Source organism: Chiloscyllium punctatum, chromosome 36 (genome assembly GCF_047496795.1).
Source record: "Chiloscyllium punctatum isolate Juve2018m chromosome 36, sChiPun1.3, whole genome shotgun sequence".
NCBI lineage: Eukaryota > Metazoa > Chordata > Chondrichthyes > Orectolobiformes > Hemiscylliidae > Chiloscyllium > Chiloscyllium punctatum.
This window is the reverse complement of record NC_092774.1, coordinates 16,119,568-16,138,542: the sequence shown is the minus strand read 5'-3', so window position 1 is coordinate 16,138,542 and position 18,975 is coordinate 16,119,568. Positions and strand designations below refer to the sequence as shown.

Sequence of the window (18,975 nt, the reverse complement as noted above, 5' to 3'; positions counted from 1 at the left end):
GTGTCTGTGTAATTGTGTCTGTGTGATTGCATGTGTGTGTGTTCCTGCGTGTGTGTCTGTGTAATTGTGTCTGTGTGATTGCATGTGTGTGTGTGTTCCTGCGTGTGTGTCTGTGTAATTGTGTCTGTGAGATTGCATGTGTGTGTGTGTTCCTGTGTGTGTGTCTGTGTAATTGTGTCTGTGTGATTGCATGTGTGTGTGTGCCTGCGTGTGTGTCTGTGTAATTGCGTCTGTGTGATTGCATGTGTGTGTGTGTGCCTGCGTGTGTGTCTGTATAATTGTGTCCGTGTGATTGCGCGTGTGTGTTTCTGTGTGTGTGTGTCTGTGTAATTGTGTCCGTGTGATTGCGTGTGTGTGTGTGCCTGTGTGTGTGTCTGTGGAATTGTGTCCGTGTGATTGCATGTGTGTGTGTGCTGTGTGTGTGTGTCTGTGTAATTGTGTCCATGTGATTGCATGTGTGTGTGTGCTGTGTGTGTGTGTCTGTGGAATTGTGTCCATGTGATTGCATGTGTGTGTGTGTTCCTGCGTGTGTCTGTGTAATTGTGTCCATGTGATTGCATGTGTGTGTGTGCTGTGTGTGTGTGTCTGTGTAATTGTGTCCATGTGATTGCATGTGTGTGTGTACCTGCGTGTGTGTGTCTGTGTAATTGTGTCCATGTGATTGCATGTGTGTGTGTGCCTGCGTGTGTGTCTTTGTAACTGTGTCTGTGTGATTGCATGTGTGTGTTCCTGCGTGTGTGTCTGTGTAATTGTGTCCGTGTGATTGCATGCGTGTGCGTGTTCCTGCGTGTGTCTGTGTAACTGTGTCCGTGTGATTGCATGTGTGTGTGTGTTCCTGCGTGTGTGTCTGTGTAATTGTGTCTGTGTGATTGCATGTGTGTGTGTTCCTGCGTGTGTGCCTGTGGAATTGTGTCTGTGTGATTGCATGTGTGTGTGTTCCTGCGTGTGTCTGTGTAATTGTGTCTGTGTGATTGCATGTGTGTGTGTTCCTGCGTGTGTGTCTGTGTAATTGTGTCCGTGTGATTGCATGTGTGTGTGTGTGCTCCTGTGTGTGTGTGTCTTTGTAATTGTGTCCGTGTGATTGCATGTGTGTGTGTACCTGCGTGTGTGTGTCTGTGTAATTGTGTCCATGTGATTGCATGTGTGTGTGTGTTCTTGTGTGTGTGTCTGTGTAATTGTGTCTGTGTGATTGCATGTGTGTGTTCCTGCGTGTGTGTCTGTGTAATTGTGTCCGTGTGATTGCATGCGTGTGCGTGTTCCTGCGTGTGTCTGTGTAACTGTGTCCGTGTGATTGCATGTGTGTGTGTGTTCCTGCGTGTGTGTCTGTGTAATTGTGTCTGTGTGATTGCATGTGTGTGTGTTCCTGCGTGTGTGCCTGTGGAATTGTGTCTGTGTGATTGCATGTGTGTGTGTGTTCCTGCGTGTGTCTGTGTAATTGTGTCCATGTGATTGCATGTGTGTGTGTGCTGTGTGTGTGTGTCTGTGTAATTGTGTCCATGTGATTGCATGTGTGTGTGTACCTGCGTGTGTGTGTCTGTGTAATTGTGTCCATGTGATTGCATGTGTGTGTGTGTTCCTGCGTGTGTCTGTGTAATTGTGTCCATGTGATTGCATGTGTGTGTGTGCTGTGTGTGTGTGTCTGTGTAATTGTGTCCATGTGATTGCATGTGTGTGTGTACCTGCGTGTGTGTGTCTGTGTAATTGTGTCCATGTGATTGCATGTGTGTGTGTGCCTGCGTGTGTGTCTTTGTAACTGTGTCTGTGTGATTGCATGTGTGTGTTCCTGCGTGTGTGTCTGTGTAATTGTGTCCGTGTGATTGCATGCGTGTGCGTGTTCCTGCGTGTGTCTGTGTAACTGTGTCCGTGTGATTGCATGTGTGTGTGTGTTCCTGCGTGTGTGTCTGTGTAATTGTGTCTGTGTGATTGCATGTGTGTGTGTTCCTGCGTGTGTGCCTGTGGAATTGTGTCTGTGTGATTGCATGTGTGTGTGTTCCTGCGTGTGTCTGTGTAATTGTGTCTGTGTGATTGCATGTGTGTGTGTTCCTGCGTGTGTGTCTGTGTAATTGTGTCCGTGTGATTGCATGTGTGTGTGTGTGCTCCTGTGTGTGTGTGTCTTTGTAATTGTGTCCGTGTGATTGCATGTGTGTGTGTGTTCTTGTGTGTGTGTCTGTGTAATTGTGTCTGTGTGATTGCATGTGTGTGTTCCTGCGTGTGTGTCTGTGTAATTGTGTCCGTGTGATTGCATGCGTGTGCGTGTTCCTGCGTGTGTCTGTGTAACTGTGTCCGTGTGATTGCATGTGTGTGTGTGTTCCTGCGTGTGTGTCTGTGTAACTGTGTCCGTGTGATTGCATGCGTGTGCGTGTTCCTGCGTGTGTCTGTGTAACTGTGTCCGTGTGATTGCATGTGTGTGTGTGTTCCTGCGTGTGTGTCTGTGTAATTGTGTCTGTGTGATTGCATGTGTGTGTGTTCCTGCGTGTGTGCCTGTGGAATTGTGTCTGTGTGATTGCATGTGTGTGTGTTCCTGCGTGTGTCTGTGTAATTGTGTCTGTGTGATTGCATGTGTGTGTGTTCCTGCGTGTGTGTCTGTGTAATTGTGTCCGTGTGATTGCATGTGTGTGTGTGTGCTCCTGTGTGTGTGTGTCTTTGTAATTGTGTCCGTGTGATTGCATGTGTGTGTGTTACTGCGTGTGTGTCTTTGTAATTATGACCGTGTGATTGCATGTGTGTGTGTGTTCTTGTGTGTGTGTCTGTGTAATTGTGTCTGTGTGATTGCATGTGTGTGTGTGCCTGTGTGTGTCTGTGTAATTGTGTCTGTGTGATTGCATGTGTGTGTGTGCCTGAGGAATTGTGTCTGTGTGATTGCATGTGTGTGTGTGCCTGTGTGTGTGTCTGTGTAATTGTGATTGTGTGATTGCATGTGTGTGTGTGCCTGAGGAATTGTGTCTGTGTGATTGCATGTGTGTGTGTGCCTGCGTGTGTGTCTGTGGAAAAGTGTCTGTGTGATTGCATGTGTGTGTGTTCCTGCGTGTGTGCCTGTGTAATTGTGTCCGTGTGATTGCATGTGTGTGTGTGTGCCTGCGTGTGTGTCTGTATAATTGTGTCCGTGTGATTGCGCGTGTGTGTGTGCCTGCGTCTGTGTCTGTGGAATTGTGTCCATGTGATTGCATGTGTGTGTGTGCCTGCGTGTGTGTCTGTGTAATTGTGTCCATGTGATTGCATGTGTGTGTGTGTGTGTGTTCCTGCGTGTGTGTCTGTGGAATTGTGTCCATGTGATTGCATGTGTGTGTGTGCCTGTGGAATTGTGTCCATGTGATTGCATGTGTGTGTGTGTGCCTGCGTGTGTGTCTGTATAATTGTGTCCGTGTGATTGCGCGTGTGTGTGTTTCTGTGTGTGTGTCTGTGTAATTGTGTCCGTGTGATTGCATGTGTGTGTGTGTGCCTGTGTGTGTGTCTGTGGAATTGTGTCCATGTGATTGCATGTGTGTGTGTGTGCCTGCGTCTGTGTCTGTGGAATTGTGTCCATGTGATTGCATGTGTGTGTGTGCCTGCGTGTGTGTCTGTGTAATTGTGTCCATGTGATTGCATGTGTGTGTGTGTGTGTTCCTGCGTGTGTGTCTGTGTAATTGTGTCCATGTGATTGCATGTGTGTGTGTTCCTGCGTGTGTGTCTGTGGAATTGTGTCCATGTGATTGCATGTGTGTGTGTTCCTGTGTGTGTGTCTGTGGAATTGTGTCCATGTGATTGCATGTGTGTGTGTGTTCCTGCGTGTGTGTCTGTGGAATTGTGTCCATGTGATTGCATGTGTGTGTGTTCCTGTTGGGGGTCTGTGTAATTGTGTCCGTGTGATTGCATGTGTGTGTGTGCCTGCGTGTGTGTCTGTGTAATTGTGTCCATGTGATTGCATGTGTGTGTGTGTGTGTTCCTGCGTGTGTGTCTGTGGAATTGTGTCCATGTGATTGCATGTGTGTGTGTGCCTGTGGAATTGTGTCCATGTGATTGCATGTGTGTGTGTTCCTGCGTGTGTGTCTGTGGAATTGTGTCCATGTGATTGCATGTGTGTGTGTTCCTGTTGGGGGTCTGTGTAATTGTGTCCGTGTAATTGCATGTGTGTGTGTGCCTGTGGAATTGTGTCCATGTGATTGCATGTGTGTGTGTTCCTGCGTGTGTGTCTATGGAATTGTGTCCATGTGATTGCATGTGTGTGTGTGTTCCTGTGTGTGTGTCTGTGGAATTGTGTCCATGTGATTGCATGTGTGTGTGTTCCTGTTGGGGGTCTGTGTAATTGTGTCCGTGTGTTTGCATGTGTGTGTGTGCCTGCGTGTGTGTCTGTGTAATTGTGTCCATGTGATTGCATGTGTGTGTGTGTGTGTTCCTGCGTGTGTGTCTGTGGAATTGTGTCCATGTGATTGCATGTGTGTGTGTGCCTGTGGAATTGTGTCCATGTGATTGCATGTGTGTGTGTGCCTGTGTGTCTGTGGAATTGTGTCCATGTGATTGCATGTGTGTGTGTGTGCCTGCGTCTGTGGAATTGTGTCCATGTGATTGCATGTGTGTGTGTGCCTGCGTGTGTGTCTGTGTAATTGTGTCCATGTGATTGCATGTGTGTGTGTGTGTGTTCCTGCGTGTGTGTCTGTGTAATTGTGTCCATGTGATTGCATGTGTGTGTGTTCCTGCGTGTGTGTCTGTGTAATTGTGTCCATGTGATTGCATGTGTGTGTGTTCCTGTGTGTGTGTCTGTGGAATTGTGTCCATGTGATTGCATGTGTGTGTGTGTTCCTGCGTGTGTGTCTGTGGAATTGTGTCCATGTGATTGCATGTGTGTGTGTGTGTGTTCCTGCGTGTGTGTCTGTGGAATTGTGTCCATGTGATTGCATGTGTGTGTGTGTTCCTGTGTGTGTGTCTGTGTAATTGTGTCCATGTGATTGCATGTGTGTGTGTGTGTGTTCCTGCGTGTGTGTCTGTGGAATTGTGTCCATGTGATTGCATGTGTGTGTGTGCCTGTGGAATTGTGTCCATGTGATTGCATGTGTGTGTGTTCCTGCGTGTGTGTCTGTGGAATTGTGTCCATGTGATTGCATGTGTGTGTGTTCCTGTTGGGGGTCTGTGTAATTGTGTCCGTGTGATTGCATGTGTGTGTGTGCCTGTGGAATTGTGTCCATGTGATTGCATGTGTGTGTGTTCCTGCGTGTGTGTCTGTGGAATTGTGTCCATGTGATTGCATGTGTGTGTGTGTTCCTGTGTGTGTGTCTGTGGAATTGTGTCCATGTGATTGCATGTGTGTGTGTTCCTGTTGGGGGTCTGTGTAATTGTGTCCGTGTGTTTGCATGTGTGTGTGTGCCTGCGTGTGTGTCTGTGTAATTGTGTCCATGTGATTGCATGTGTGTGTGTGTGTGTTCCTGCGCGTGTGTCTGTGGAATTGTGTCCATGTGATTGCATGTGTGTGTGTGCCTGTGGAATTGTGTCCATGTGATTGCATGTGTGTGTGTGCCTGTGTGTCTGTGGAATTGTGTCCATGTGATTGCATGTGTGTGTGTGCCTGTGGAATTGTGTCCATGTGATTGCATGTGTGTGTGTGCCTGTGTGTCTGTGGAATTGTGTCCATGTGATTGCATGTGTGTGTGTGTTCCTGCGTTCAAATGTACTTGCTCAGAATAAGAGCAGGGTGCGTGTACAAAGATGTGGACACTTGAGCAAAGACTGGGACCTTGTCTGGAATCTGAATATCCACCTCACATTCACGGTTTATCTAACAGCGAGGACTGGATCCTGAGAAGGACTGTGGAGTCTTTGTTTCAACAGACACAGGAACAGACTGTCTGGAACTGTCCCCAACACTGGAAAGACACACAGACGGGACAGAGGTATGGGCAGTGACACTGTCGGTGGACATAGTGCTGACAGCTGTCACACAGAGGAGGCACATGAAGCAATAACAAGAGAGATCGCACTGTAGAGAGAGAGAGACACACACATACGGTGCAGAGCTGAGAGCAGTCACACCAACGAAACACATCGAGCAGATGTGAGAACAGACACTGTCTACAGACACAGGGACCAGGGATGACATCAGTGGGAGAAACGGGCTGAAGTCCCTGGGTCAATGGGGTTTGGAAGGATTAAGGGCGCGATCTAAGTGAAACTCAGAGGAGATTGAGTGGCCTGGATCCAGTGGATGTGACACAGACGTTTTCACCAGTCGGAGAGACCAGGACATGAGGGCCCAGCCTCAGAGTGAAGGGACCACCCTTGCAAACTGAGGGGAGGTGGGATTTCTTCAGCCGCAGGGTGGGGAATCTGTGGGACGCACGGCCGGAGGGGACAGTGGGTCATGTCACTGAGGGTATTTTAGACAGAGAGAGAGAGAGAGACCCGTTCTTCATTGTTCAGGGGATCCAGGGTTACGGGAGAAGGGAAGGGAATGGACTTGAGAAACAGATCGGCCGTGATCAAAATGGCGGGGCAAACCCGATGGGCCGAATGGCCAGATCTGCTGCTGTACCTTACGCTCTATGGTCACAGGATATACAGACCGGTGAATGATGGCACTTACCAGCAGACCTCCCGATCTTGATAGACTGCTCTCTGACATCTGTCCCACCGACTGTGGCCTGCTGTTTGATAGGATATGGGGACAAGGGAGTCCGTTATCAAACTAGTATAAGATCTGTACTATTCCCCACCCGCACATTGCTTACCATCACACCCCCCCCACACACACACCCTCCCCCCTCCAACCCCTCTCCTGCAAAACCCACCCCGAACCGTTGGACGAAAACTAACTCAACCACCGGAGTAGAAACCAGGCCACTCAGCCCATCGAGTACGGCCCCGCCACTTAACGAGACCGTGGTTGATCTGATCACCCTCCACTCCCACTTTCCTTCTTTTCTCCCCATGACCCTCAACACACACCCCCACCCCCCACCTTACCGATCAAAGATCTGTCTATCTCAGCCTTGAATATACAGTAGCGCCTCGACTTACAAACTTAATCTGTTCCGGGTCCCGGTTCGCGAACCAAAAAGTTCGTGAACTGAATAAATTTTTCCCGTTGTTCGGATAGCGTAGGAATGCTTGGACATAGCAACGAACGCTGCTCACAGCGCACGCGCCAAAGACAAACTGAATGAGATCACGCGGGGGTCCGAGAGCTTTTGCGTTCAACAAGCGCGTAGCAAAGCAGAACAATGAAACCACGTGGTCGCACACGGGCGTTTTGCGTTCACACCTTCGTTCGTACCTTGAATTCCGTGCGTACGTTGAAGCAAAGTTTTACGTACAATCCTGTTCATAAACCGATTTGTTCATGAGCGGGGTCGTTCGTATGTCGAGGTGCCACTGTACTTAGTTAAAAATCCCAGCACCAGGTGACAGTCCAACAGGTTTGCTGTGAAGTACTTGCTTTCGGAACGCCGCTCCTTCATCAGGAAGATGATGGGGGAGCAGCGCTCCAAAAGATAGTGCTTCCAAATAAAGCTGTTTGACTGTAACCTGGTGCTGTGTGATGTTTAACTTTGTACACCACGGTCCAACACCAGCTCCTCCACATCTTGAACATACTTAATGAGCCAGCCTTGACAGTCACCGATGGTAAAGGGTTCATCCCCCTCACGGGAGAAATTCCTCCACATCTTTCATCTGCCTTACTCTGAGGTGATGCCCTCTGGTGCTGGACTCTCGCCCGCAGGGGAAACAACCGTTCTCCATGTACCCTGTCAAGCCCTGTCAATACGGTTCCTGCTCATTCTCCTAAGCTCCAACCTGCTCATAAGGCAGCCCCGTGTGTTTATGCATGTGTATGTGTGCATGTATGTGTGTGCGTGTTTGTGTGTGTGCATATGTGTGAGTGTATGTGTGTGTGTATGCGTGAGTGTGTGTGGGCATATGTGTATATGTGAGAGTGTGCATGTATGTGTGAACGTGTATGTATGTGTGTGCGTGTGTATGTGAGTGTGTGTGTGTGTATGAATGTGTGTGCGTGTGTATGTGTGAGTTTGTGTGTGAGTGAATAGTGCAGTGGTGTCCCCTGTAGTGTGACATGAACCCAAGGTCCCAGTTGAGGCCATCCCCATGGATAGCAAACTTAGCTACCAGCCTCTGCTCAGCCACTCATCCAGCCTTGGGGCGACTGTGTGGAGGGTGTACATGCTCTCCCCGTGTCTATGTGGATTTCATCCGGGTGCTCCTGTTTCCTCCCACAGTCCAAAGATGTGCATGTTCGGTGGAGTGGCCACGCTAAATTGTTCCATAAATGTTGAGTGATAGAGTGGTGGAGGTGGGAAGATCTGGGCAGGATACTCGTTGGGCCAAATGGCCTGTTTGTGCACTGTAGGAATTTTGAGAAACAGCTGGATTGCGTACAGTAAGATATGAAGCAAACATGAGGGCTTGAGTCTTCTCCAGGCAACAAACCAAGGGCATGTGCTGCTTGTGCAAGAGTATAGCCATATAAATAAATGCAAGGCAACAAGAGAGTCGGTCAGAGAACCGTTTAACAGTAGCTGAGGTGAGAGACACCCACACAAACTAACACGGGAACCTTATATAATGCAGTACTCAGTGAAGTATTTGGTAACAGTATGTACTAAATAAATCTGCTTTTAACCTTGGTAATGGTTTGTACACCGTTCCTGGAAACACTGCAATACCAGGTCGATGTGTGGAGTGAACAGAGCAAGCTCCTAGTTCATCCCCCTGCTCTAAAAATCACTTTAATACAGAGTTTCCCCAGATGGGGAACTATCAGAGATTAAACTGATAAGAACAGATACTACACATTGTTCTTAGCCAAGAGGCCGAGAAGCGATACCACGACTCTCCCAACCCATACTGGTCACCTTTGTCCTCTGCCTTTAAAGTCGACCTGACTGTGTTCAAACCTTTTGAGACTGACTGCTGGACCTTTTCTCGCTGTTACATCCCCCCTGTCGCAGGATTCCCAACTAGATCAGAGGATCGCTCTGCAGCAGTTGATCCCGTATTCAATCCAGTCGGTTTCACGGTCATGCAGATGAGGCTCAGGGACCAATCGGCTGTCGCTGGGGGCGGAGTCTCGGGGGGGGGGGGGAGCTGAGTGCCGCGGCGCCTCAAGGCGGCCATTCAGCCCGCCGCTCTCCCTGTCAGCTCCGCTGTCCCAGCAACTTGCACAGTCCCCAGTCCATCAACAGCAAGCCCGGGCCCCCTTTCGTCACAGGGAATTTATCAATGCATTCATGGAGAGAGGGATGGGAAGAGAAGAGAGTCAAAGAGAGAGAGAGTGAGGAGAGAGAGAGAGAGATAGAGAGAGAAGGGGGAAGGAAGAGATAGAAGAGAATGAGAGACAGAAGAGAGAGAGAGAGAAAGAGAATCCAAGGTTTGTGGGGGGGGGGGGGGGAGAGATGGGAAGGAGGGAGAGGGAGAGAACGAGAAAGAGACTCTGGGAGAGAGAGAAGGGAGAAAGAACACAAAAAAGAGAAGGAAGAGACAGGAGAGAGAGAGAGAGAGAGATAGAAGGGAGAAAGGAGAGATGAAGAGAGTGAGAGAGAGAGATTTGAATAATTATTCTCACCTGGATCAAGTTACAGTGAAAAGAATACTTTTACGTTTTAAGATGTCCAGCATCTCCTCCTCCCCAAGGTCCTGCACTCCCAATGCAGCCAAACCCTCTCACAACCATTCCCACTTCTCATTAACACCTGACTTAGCATCAGGCCCTCTCTATTGGCTTCCCATCACCTACCTCTTTGCTTATCCCTTTTCCCTCTCCCTCTAGGCTCTGACTCCAGTACTCGATTCACGACACCCCCTTCCCGTCATCAGTGTAACCACTAACCTTCCCCCGCTATGGCTGACGCAGTGGCACTGCTGCCTCACAGCGCCAGAGACCCAGGTTCAATTCCACCCTCGGGCGACTGTGTCTGTGCGGGATTTGTACATTCTCCCCCTGCCCGGTGTCTGCGTGGGTTTCCTCCGGGTGCTCTGGTTTCCTCCCACAGTCCAAAGATGTACATGTTAGGGTGGACTGGCCATGCTAAATTGCCCCATAGTGTACAGGCTAGGGTGGCATTAGTCGGGGGTCAATGTAGTGTAATAGGGTAGGGAAAAGGGTACTCTTCGGTGTGGACTAGTTGGTCCAAATGGCCTGTTTGGACACTGTAGGGATTCTATGAAGCAGTTCGATTCTGTACAGTAACATATGAAGAAACAAACATGGGGGTTTGAGTTTATCCAGCAAACAAATCGAAGGCATGTCTTGCTTGTACAAGACTATAACCACGAAATTCCAGGCATCTGGAGAGTTGGACAACCATTTGACATTTGCTGAGGTGTGGGATCTCACTCCCTGCTTTGACTGCGCCCACGGGGGCAAACATGTGAGCCTAACAGAAAGTAACACTTCACTGAAATCAATACTGCAAAAGATGAATAAATCTGCTTTTAACTTTGGTAATGGTGTGTACACCGTTCCCGGAGATACTGCAATACCAGGTCGATGTGTGGAGTGAACAGAATAAGCTCCTAGTCCATCTCCCTGCTCCAAAAACCAATTTAATATACAGTGCCCCACAGGCGGGACTTATCAAAAAGTTCTCCTCCAAGGCACTCACCGTCCTGAGTCGCTGTTCCTTCGGTGTCACTGGGTCAAATTCCTGGAATTCCCTACCTAACACCATTGTGGATCCAACTACAGCAGACGGGCTGCAGTGGTTCAAGAGAGCAGCTCACCACCACCTTCTCAGGGACAAACTAGGGACAGGCAATAAATGCTGCCATTGAAACAAAGATCGTATTCATTTCCTGCTGTGTTCAGGCAGCTTCCCCATAAACACAAATCATCGCTTCTCTCACTTAGTGGGAATAGCTCCTTGGCATCCCACACCAATCTAGGAGAAAGCGAGGATTGCAGATGTTGGAGATCAGAGTCAAAAGGTGTGGTGCTGGGTAAGTATCAGGAATGAAGAGCTTACGCTCAAAACGTCGACTCTCCTGCTCCTCGGATGCTGCCTGTTTTTCCAGCACCACACTTTTCAATCCCACGTCCACCTGAAAAGTTGCAAACAGTAAATTACTTCTGTGCACCCCTTCTTTGTCAGACGTTGTCAATTATCGTTCTGCTTGTACCCACCTCTCTGTGTAGAATGAGGAGGGAGCTGACCTCCCTATGTAAACATGTCACGCTGCAGTTACACCCCACCACCACATGTGGCACCGCAGCACCTCGGTTTGACATCTCCTTCCACATCACTCCCAGATTGCTGGGAACATTTTAATCTGGTCCCATGGGGGCAAACGAGGAACCTAACATAAAGTAACATGTTTAAAATCACACAACACCAGGTTATAGTCCAGCAGGTTTATTTGGAAGCACTAGGTGGTTGTGTTACACAGACACAGACACACACACACACACACACTCCTACAGACCCATACACTCATGCAGACTCTCTCATACACAAGCTCTCTCTCATACGCTAACACACACACACCCACATGCACACACACCCACGCACACCCACACGCACATGCACACACATACCCACATGCACACACACACCCACGCACATGCACACACACACCCACATGCACACACACCCACGCACACCCACACGCACATGCACACACATACCCACATGCACACACACACCCACATGCACACACACCCACGCACACACACCCACATGCACACACACGCACATGCACACACACCCACATACTCACACACACCCACTCCCACATGCACACACACATTCACATGCACACACACGCACACACACACCCACATGCACACAAACACACACCGACATGCACACATACACACACATGCACACACCCACCCACATGCACGCACACACACACCCACATGCACACACACACACGCACATGCACACACACACACGCACATGCACACACACACCCACATGCGCACACACACACACCCATATACACACATACAAATGCACACATACACACACACACCCACCCACATGCACACATACACACACCCACATACACATGCATACACAAACACCTACAGACACATCCCCACCCACATGCACACACCCACGCACACATACACACATACCCACATGCAAACACACACACGTCCACATACACATACACACACATACACACACCCACATGCACACACACACCTACATGCACACATACACGCCTACATGCACACACATCCACATGCACACAAACACCCACCCACCCACATGCACACATACACACACCCACATACACATGCATACACAAACACCTACAGACACACCCCCACCCACATGCACACATACACACACATACCCACATGCAAACACATACACGTCCACATGCACATACACACACATACACACACCCACATGCACACACACACCTACATGCACACATACACACCTACATGCACACACACCCACATGCACACACACACCCACCCACCCACATGCACACATACACATTCACACATACACACACATCGACATACACACACTCCCCCACATGCACATACACACACATACACACACCCACATGCACACACACACACCTACATGCACACATACACACACATCGACATACACACACTCCCCCACATGCACAAACACACGCACACACACGCCCACATGCACACACATCCACACCCACATATACACACACACCCACATGCATACACACACACTCACATACACACACACCCACATGCATACACACACTCACATACACACACACCCACATGCATACACACAGACACCCACATGCACACACACACCCACATACACATACCCACATGCACACACACACCTACATGCACACATACACACCTACATGCACACACACACACAACCACATGCACACACACTCACACACACACATACACACACACATGCACACACACATACATACACACATGTTTGTGGGGTGAATTTGTAATTGCAGAATTACATTTGATTTTGATCAAAAACTGCATGAATCCATGTAAGATTCTGTAGATGCCTTTTTTAGATTAGAATCAGTCTGACCATTGGGGCACAGACAGCCTCACCCAGAGCACTTCACACCTTCAATGCATTATCTGGGCCGATATGGCACCTATTGTTAAAGTTCACTTGAGAATGTAGCTTTAAGAAAGTTCTGGAATTTACATATGAAAGAAAGACTTGAAACCAACATGGCCATTCTAAAAGATGCGAGACTTAACAAACAATCCGGGTCTTTCTCAATATGCAATTTCAGTTCCATCACGCTCCACAACCACCTGATGAAGGAACAGCGCTCCGAAAGCTAGTTCTTCCAAACAAACCTGCTGGACAATAACATACTGCTGTGTGATTTTTAACCTCATGCATGCCAGTCCAACACCTCGAAAATCATAAACTAACACTTGATTGAGACCACTACTGCCAAAGATGCATAAATCTGCTTTTAACTTTGAGGATGTTGGGTCCACCGTTCGCGGAGATACTGCAATACCAGGCCGATGTGTGGAGTGAACAGAGCAAGCTCCTCATCCATCCCCCTGCTCCAAAATCAATTTAATATACGATGCCCTACAGGAGGGATATATCCCCCGGTGTCTGCATGGGTTTCCTCCGGGTGCTCTGGTTTCCTCCCACAGTCCAAAGACGTACAGGTTAAGGCAGACTGGCCATGATAAATTACCCCATAGTGTCCATGGATGTACAGGTTAGGGTGGGTGAGCCATGGGAAATGCAGGGCTATAGGCATGGGGCGGGGGGGAGGTTGTGTGTCTGAGTGGGATCCTCTTCGAAAGGCTGGTATGGACTCAATGGGCCGAATGACCTGATTCCACACTCTAGGGATTCTATGGCTCTCAGTTCTGACTAACTGCTAAGGTAATCATAAGCATAGAACCCCGACAATGCGGAACAGGCCATTTGGCCCAACAAGTCCATACTGACCCTCCAAAGAGTATCCCACCCAGACACATTGCCCATTACTCTACATTTACCCCTCACTAATGCATCCTAACCTGCACATCCCTGAATACTATGGGGCAATTTAGTACAGCCAATTCACCCTAACCTGCACACCTTTGGACTGTGTGAGGGAACCGGAGCACCCGAAGGTATCCCACGCAGACACAGGGGGAGCGGAGAATGTGCAAACTCCACACAGACAGCAGCCTGAGAGGTGAATTGAACCCGAGAGATACATGGGAACACTACCCCCTGCAAGCTCCCAACCAAATCACTCCCCTCCTGAATTGGAAATATAATCATCATCCCGTCAGAGTCACTGGGTCGGAGGCAGGTCCGAGACTGGGAATCCTGCAGGGAGTCACTGCCCTCCTGACTACCCCCTCCAAAAGCCCTGTCCCACCATTGACAAGGCCCAAGTCAGGAGTGTGAGGGAATACTCCCCACTTGCCCCTGGATGGGGGAGGGGGCAGCCCAGACGACTCGCGAGAAGCTAATTTTCTGTTTCCTCTCTCCAGACGCTGCCGGACCTGCTGTGTTTCTCCAGCGCACTCTGTTTTCGGTGCGGATCGTGGGGCTCCGTCCTCAGCTGCTGGCCGTCCGGCTGAGGAGAGGAAGTTCAAACCCATTCGCAACCTCGGGGGGGGTTGGGATGGGGGGGCGGGAGGGGTCAGCTTCGCGTAACGGGGAAGATCCCAGGCCATAGGCCCCTCAAAGGCAAGAGGCCCCAGTGATCCGTGTGCGGTGCCCGTCCTTGACCACGTCCTCCCCAGGACTGCCCACCACAGGCATCAGCGAAGGTGCACCAAGCGAGGAAGAGCCTTTTCCCCCACACAGATTCCCTCACTGTGGCTTGTTTGGAAAAACATTTCACTCCTGGGGCAGAGGCCTCGCTGGCTGGGCCCAGCATTTATTGTGCCCTCCGTAATTGGGCCCCACCTCTCCCCCCCCCCCCCACCCCCCACCCCCCCAAGCCCAACCCAGCCTCGAGAAGGTGGAGGCCAGCGGCCATCTTGAACCACTGCTGTTCCACGTGCTGTAGGTCGACCCACAGAAGCTTGAACACATGCACCGGCAGGTTCAGGAACAGCTTCTTCCCAGCGGGTTATTAGACTGACGAAAGGATTCTCTAACCTCAAATAATGCAGATCTCGCTAATGTTGATATGGCCGAGCGAACGCCCTGTGCAAAGTAACCTGTACACCTCTGCCTAAGTTATTTTTTGATCTGTTCACCCCTGCTTACTATCATCTGCCTGTACCAAAAAGCTTTTAACTGTACTTTGGTACACGTGACAACAGCTCAATTTACCAATCATTTAAAAGGGTATCTGGATGGATACATGAATAGGAAGGGTTGAGACGGTTGAGCCCAAATGCCGGCAAATGGGACTAGATCGGTTTAGGATATCTGGATTAAACTAATCCAGCAGGGGGATGGGAACCTGGATTGTAGCTCCAGTGCACAGGAGGTTGAGAGTAGTGAGGTCAGAAATAATGTTTCAAGGTGGCAAGAGTGGACTGGAGGCAGGAAGGTGGTTTGATGTGTCTCTACTTCACCGCCAGGAGCATCTGGAATAAAGTGAGTGAACTTACAGCATGGGGTCGCTACCTGGGACTTCGATGTTGTGGCCATTTCGGATACATGGATAGAGTAGGGACAGGAATGGTTGTTACAGGGTTCCTGGGTTTAGATGGTTCAGTAAGAACAGGGAAGGTGGTAAAAGAGGGGGAGGTGTGGCACTGTTAGTCAAGGACAGTATTACGGTGGCAGAAAGAAGGTTTGATGAGGACTCATCTACTGAGGTAGTATGGGCTGAGGTTAGAAACAAGAAAGGAGAGGTCACCCTGTTGGGAGTTTTCTACAGGTCTCCGAATAGTTCCAGAGATGTCGAGGAAAGGATAGCAAAGATGATTCTGGACAGGAGCGAGAGTGACGGGGTGGTTATTATGGGAGACTTTAACTTTCCAAATATTGACTGGAAACGCTATAGTTTGAGTATTATAGATGGGTCAGTTTTTGTCCAATGTATGCAGGAGGGTTTCCTGTCACAGTATGTAGACAGGCCAACAAGGGGAGGGACCACATTAGATTTGGTACTGGGTAAAGAACCCGGCCAGGTGTTAGATTTGGAGGTAGGTGAGCACTTTGGTGATAGTGACCACAATTCGGTTATATTTACTTTAGTGATGGAAAGGGAGAGGTAGATACAGTTCGGTAAGAGTTATAGCTGGGGGAAAGGCAATTATGATGCAATTAGGCACGGTTTAGGATGCACAGGATGGGGAAGGAAACTGCAGGGGACGGGCACTATCGAAATGTGGAGCTTATTCAAGGAACAGCTACTGCGGGTCCTTGATAAGTATGTACCTGTCAGGCAGGGAGGAAGTCGTTAAGCGAGGAAGCCATGGTTTACGAAGGAAGTTGAGTCTTTTGCCAAGAGGAAGTAGGAGGCTTATGTTAGGATTGGCGAGTAGAAATCTGGAGTCAGTATAATTGCTTGCTTCAGGATGTCCAGACTTGAATGAATTTGGCATACGGGACACATTGGGCAACGATTAAAGACTCCGTTGTCTTTCACCTGGGTTGTGAACTCATGCAGAGACACAACCAACTTACATTGAAAATATTGTTCGATTTGCAAATGGAACAGCTGAGAAGCATCTTACCATTAGCTAAATACTCTTTATTTCTGTTATTCCTTCTGTTACTTGGCTGATGGTAAGATTCTTGGCAGTGTGGATGAGCAGAGAGATCTCGGTGTCCATGTACATGGATCCCTGGAAGTTGCCACCCAGGTTGATCGGGTTGTTAAGAAGGCGTACGGTGTGTTAGCTTTTATTCATAGAGGGATTGAGTTTCAGAGCCATGAGGTCATGCTGCAGCTGTACAAAACTCTGGTGCGGCCGCATTGTGGAGTATTGTGTACAGTTCTGGTCACCGCATTATAGGAAGGATGTGGAAGCTTTGGAAAAGGGTTCAGAGGAGATTTACCAGGATGTTGCCTGGTATGGAGGGAAGATCTTATGAGGAAAGGCTGAGGGAATTGAGGCTGTTTTCGTTAGAGAGAAGAAGGTTGAGAGGTGACCTAGTAGAGACATACAAGATAATCAGAGGGTTAGACAGGGTGGATAGTGAGGGCCTCTTACCTCCAATGGTGATGGCTAGTACGAGGGGACAGAGCTTTAAACTGAGGGTGACAGATATAGGACAGATGTCAAGAGTTAGGGTATTTACCCAGAGAGTATTAGGGGTGTGGAACGCCCTTCCTGCAACAGCAGTAGACTCACCAACTTTAAGGGTATTTATATGGTCGTTGGATAGGCAGATGGATGAGAATGGGATAGTGTAGGTTAGATGGGCTTCAGATTGATGCCAGAGGTTGGCACAACATCGAGGGCCGAAGGGCCTGTACTGCGCTGTAATGTTCTATGGTTGGAGTGGATGAGTTAGGGTCTAATTTCATGCTGCTCAACTCTACCACTTCAGGACTGCCTGTGACAGTATGGCACACTGCCCAACGTGATGCTGAACTGTGCGAGAACTGGGGGTGGCAAGGGCTATAAATGGTGCCAGGTCCCACACAGAGAAGCAGCAGCCCAGATCACAATGTCACGGCTCCACCCCCACCCCACCCCCTTCTTCAGGACGTTTGGGGGGGGGGGCGGCAAGGGTGGGTGTAAGGGGAACTGCACCAGTCCTGACAAAGGGTTACACCTGAAACATGGATATCTCCACCTCCTGATGCCAGCCTGTCTCGCTGTGTTCTTCCAGCCTCCCTCTGGCCTACACCCTGCAGGGTTTTTTTTTCGTTTCTGTCTCTGACGGAGTGGGCGGCGTACGAGAGGCGAGGGTGTGCGGCGCTGGAAAAGCACAGCCGGTCAGGCCGCATCCGAGGGGCAGCGGGAGAGTCGACCTCACGGGCGTGGGCCCCTCCATCAGGAGGTGCTGGGACCGTGGGATCGCCCTGTGGCGTTTCCTGTCTTATCACCGTCACCACTCTGCAAAGCGGCGAGGAAGAGTCTCCCGACCCCCAGCCTCTCCACCGCACCGCACCCCCCCAAACCCCCACCCCCACCCCTGCCACAATCCTGTCCCACACCCAGTCAGCGCTCAGCCTGGCAGTTACAGCACCTACCTGCTGGTGGCAGTGTTTCCGCTGGATGGTCCGACGCTCTGAGGTGTCTGTCTGGGCGTCACTGCAGGGTACACAAGGAGGAGACAAGATTACCCATGGCCGCTCGCGTCGATGGGCTGAGCGTGCTCCAGTCAGCCTGGTCCCGCCAATTCCAGCAACCCTACAGGAGGGTCGATCCCAAGTCCTCCCCCACCAAACCCCCCCACCCCCCCACCCCCATCACCCCGAACCTCAGCTCAACGCCGCACCACTGCACCCCATTCTTGACTTGGTCAGGGGCGGCTGGTGGGGGGGGGAGGGGGGGGGAACCTTCCACGTCTGAATGGAACTGCTCAGCATGGATGGGTCGGACCGAAAGGCCTGTTCCTGTGCTGTCCATCTCTGTGACTCTCTGACAGCACTGGTGGAGGGAAGGCAGGGGGCTATCGGAGGGTCAGAGGCACACCAACACAGCCTCTGCACCCTCCTCCTGTTTCCCCAAGGAAGGGGGCCTGATCACTACCAACTGAGCAGACTACCCCTCTCCAGCCCAGGAGAAACCCAGCAAGCCAAGGGGAAAGGGGATTTCGTGCTCACTTCCCAGTGTCCCTCCCGGGTCAGCCCGACAGGACGGGCTGGGTACGCAGGAACAGGAGGAGGCCATTCAGCCCCTCGGGTCTGTACGCAGCAACAGGAGGAGGCCATTGAGCCCCTTGAGCCTGTTTGCAGGGAGCAGAGGAGGCCACTCAGCCCCTCGGACCTGCTGCACATGAGCAGACATCTACTCAGCCCTAATGAATCTACTAAAATAGAATGTAGAACATTCCAGCGCAGTACAGGCCCTTCGGCCCTCGATGTTGAGCTGATCTATTAAACCAACCTGAAGCCCATTTAACCTACACTAGTTGTAGAGTCATAGACCTGAGCAGCATGGAATTAGACCCT

At 50.1% G+C, this 18,975-nt stretch overlaps 1 protein-coding gene, 1 non-coding gene and 2 pseudogenes across 2 annotated transcripts in view; all 4 read right to left on the bottom strand.

Moving 5' to 3' along the window:
* The window catches only part of LOC140460016 (E3 ubiquitin-protein ligase RNF212B-like), an 830,347-nt gene that overhangs the window by 750,545 nt on the left and 60,827 nt on the right, over positions 1-18,975 (bottom strand). Inside the window, exons 8-9 of the mRNA XM_072554422.1 lie at positions 18,052-18,112; positions 6,551-6,611 (exon numbers count right to left, since the gene is read on the bottom strand). Of these exons, the coding sequence (XP_072410523.1) occupies positions 6,551-6,611; positions 18,052-18,112 (122 nt within the window). The remainder of the gene's footprint in view (positions 1-6,550; positions 6,612-18,051; positions 18,113-18,975) is intronic.
* Positions 8,615-8,807, bottom strand: LOC140461196 (U2 spliceosomal RNA). Its single transcript, XR_011954508.1, has one exon. It is a non-coding gene; the product is annotated as a U2 spliceosomal RNA (small nuclear RNA).
* LOC140461199 (U2 spliceosomal RNA) lies at positions 10,431-10,559 on the bottom strand (annotated as a pseudogene).
* Positions 13,413-13,536, bottom strand: LOC140461198 (U2 spliceosomal RNA; annotated as a pseudogene).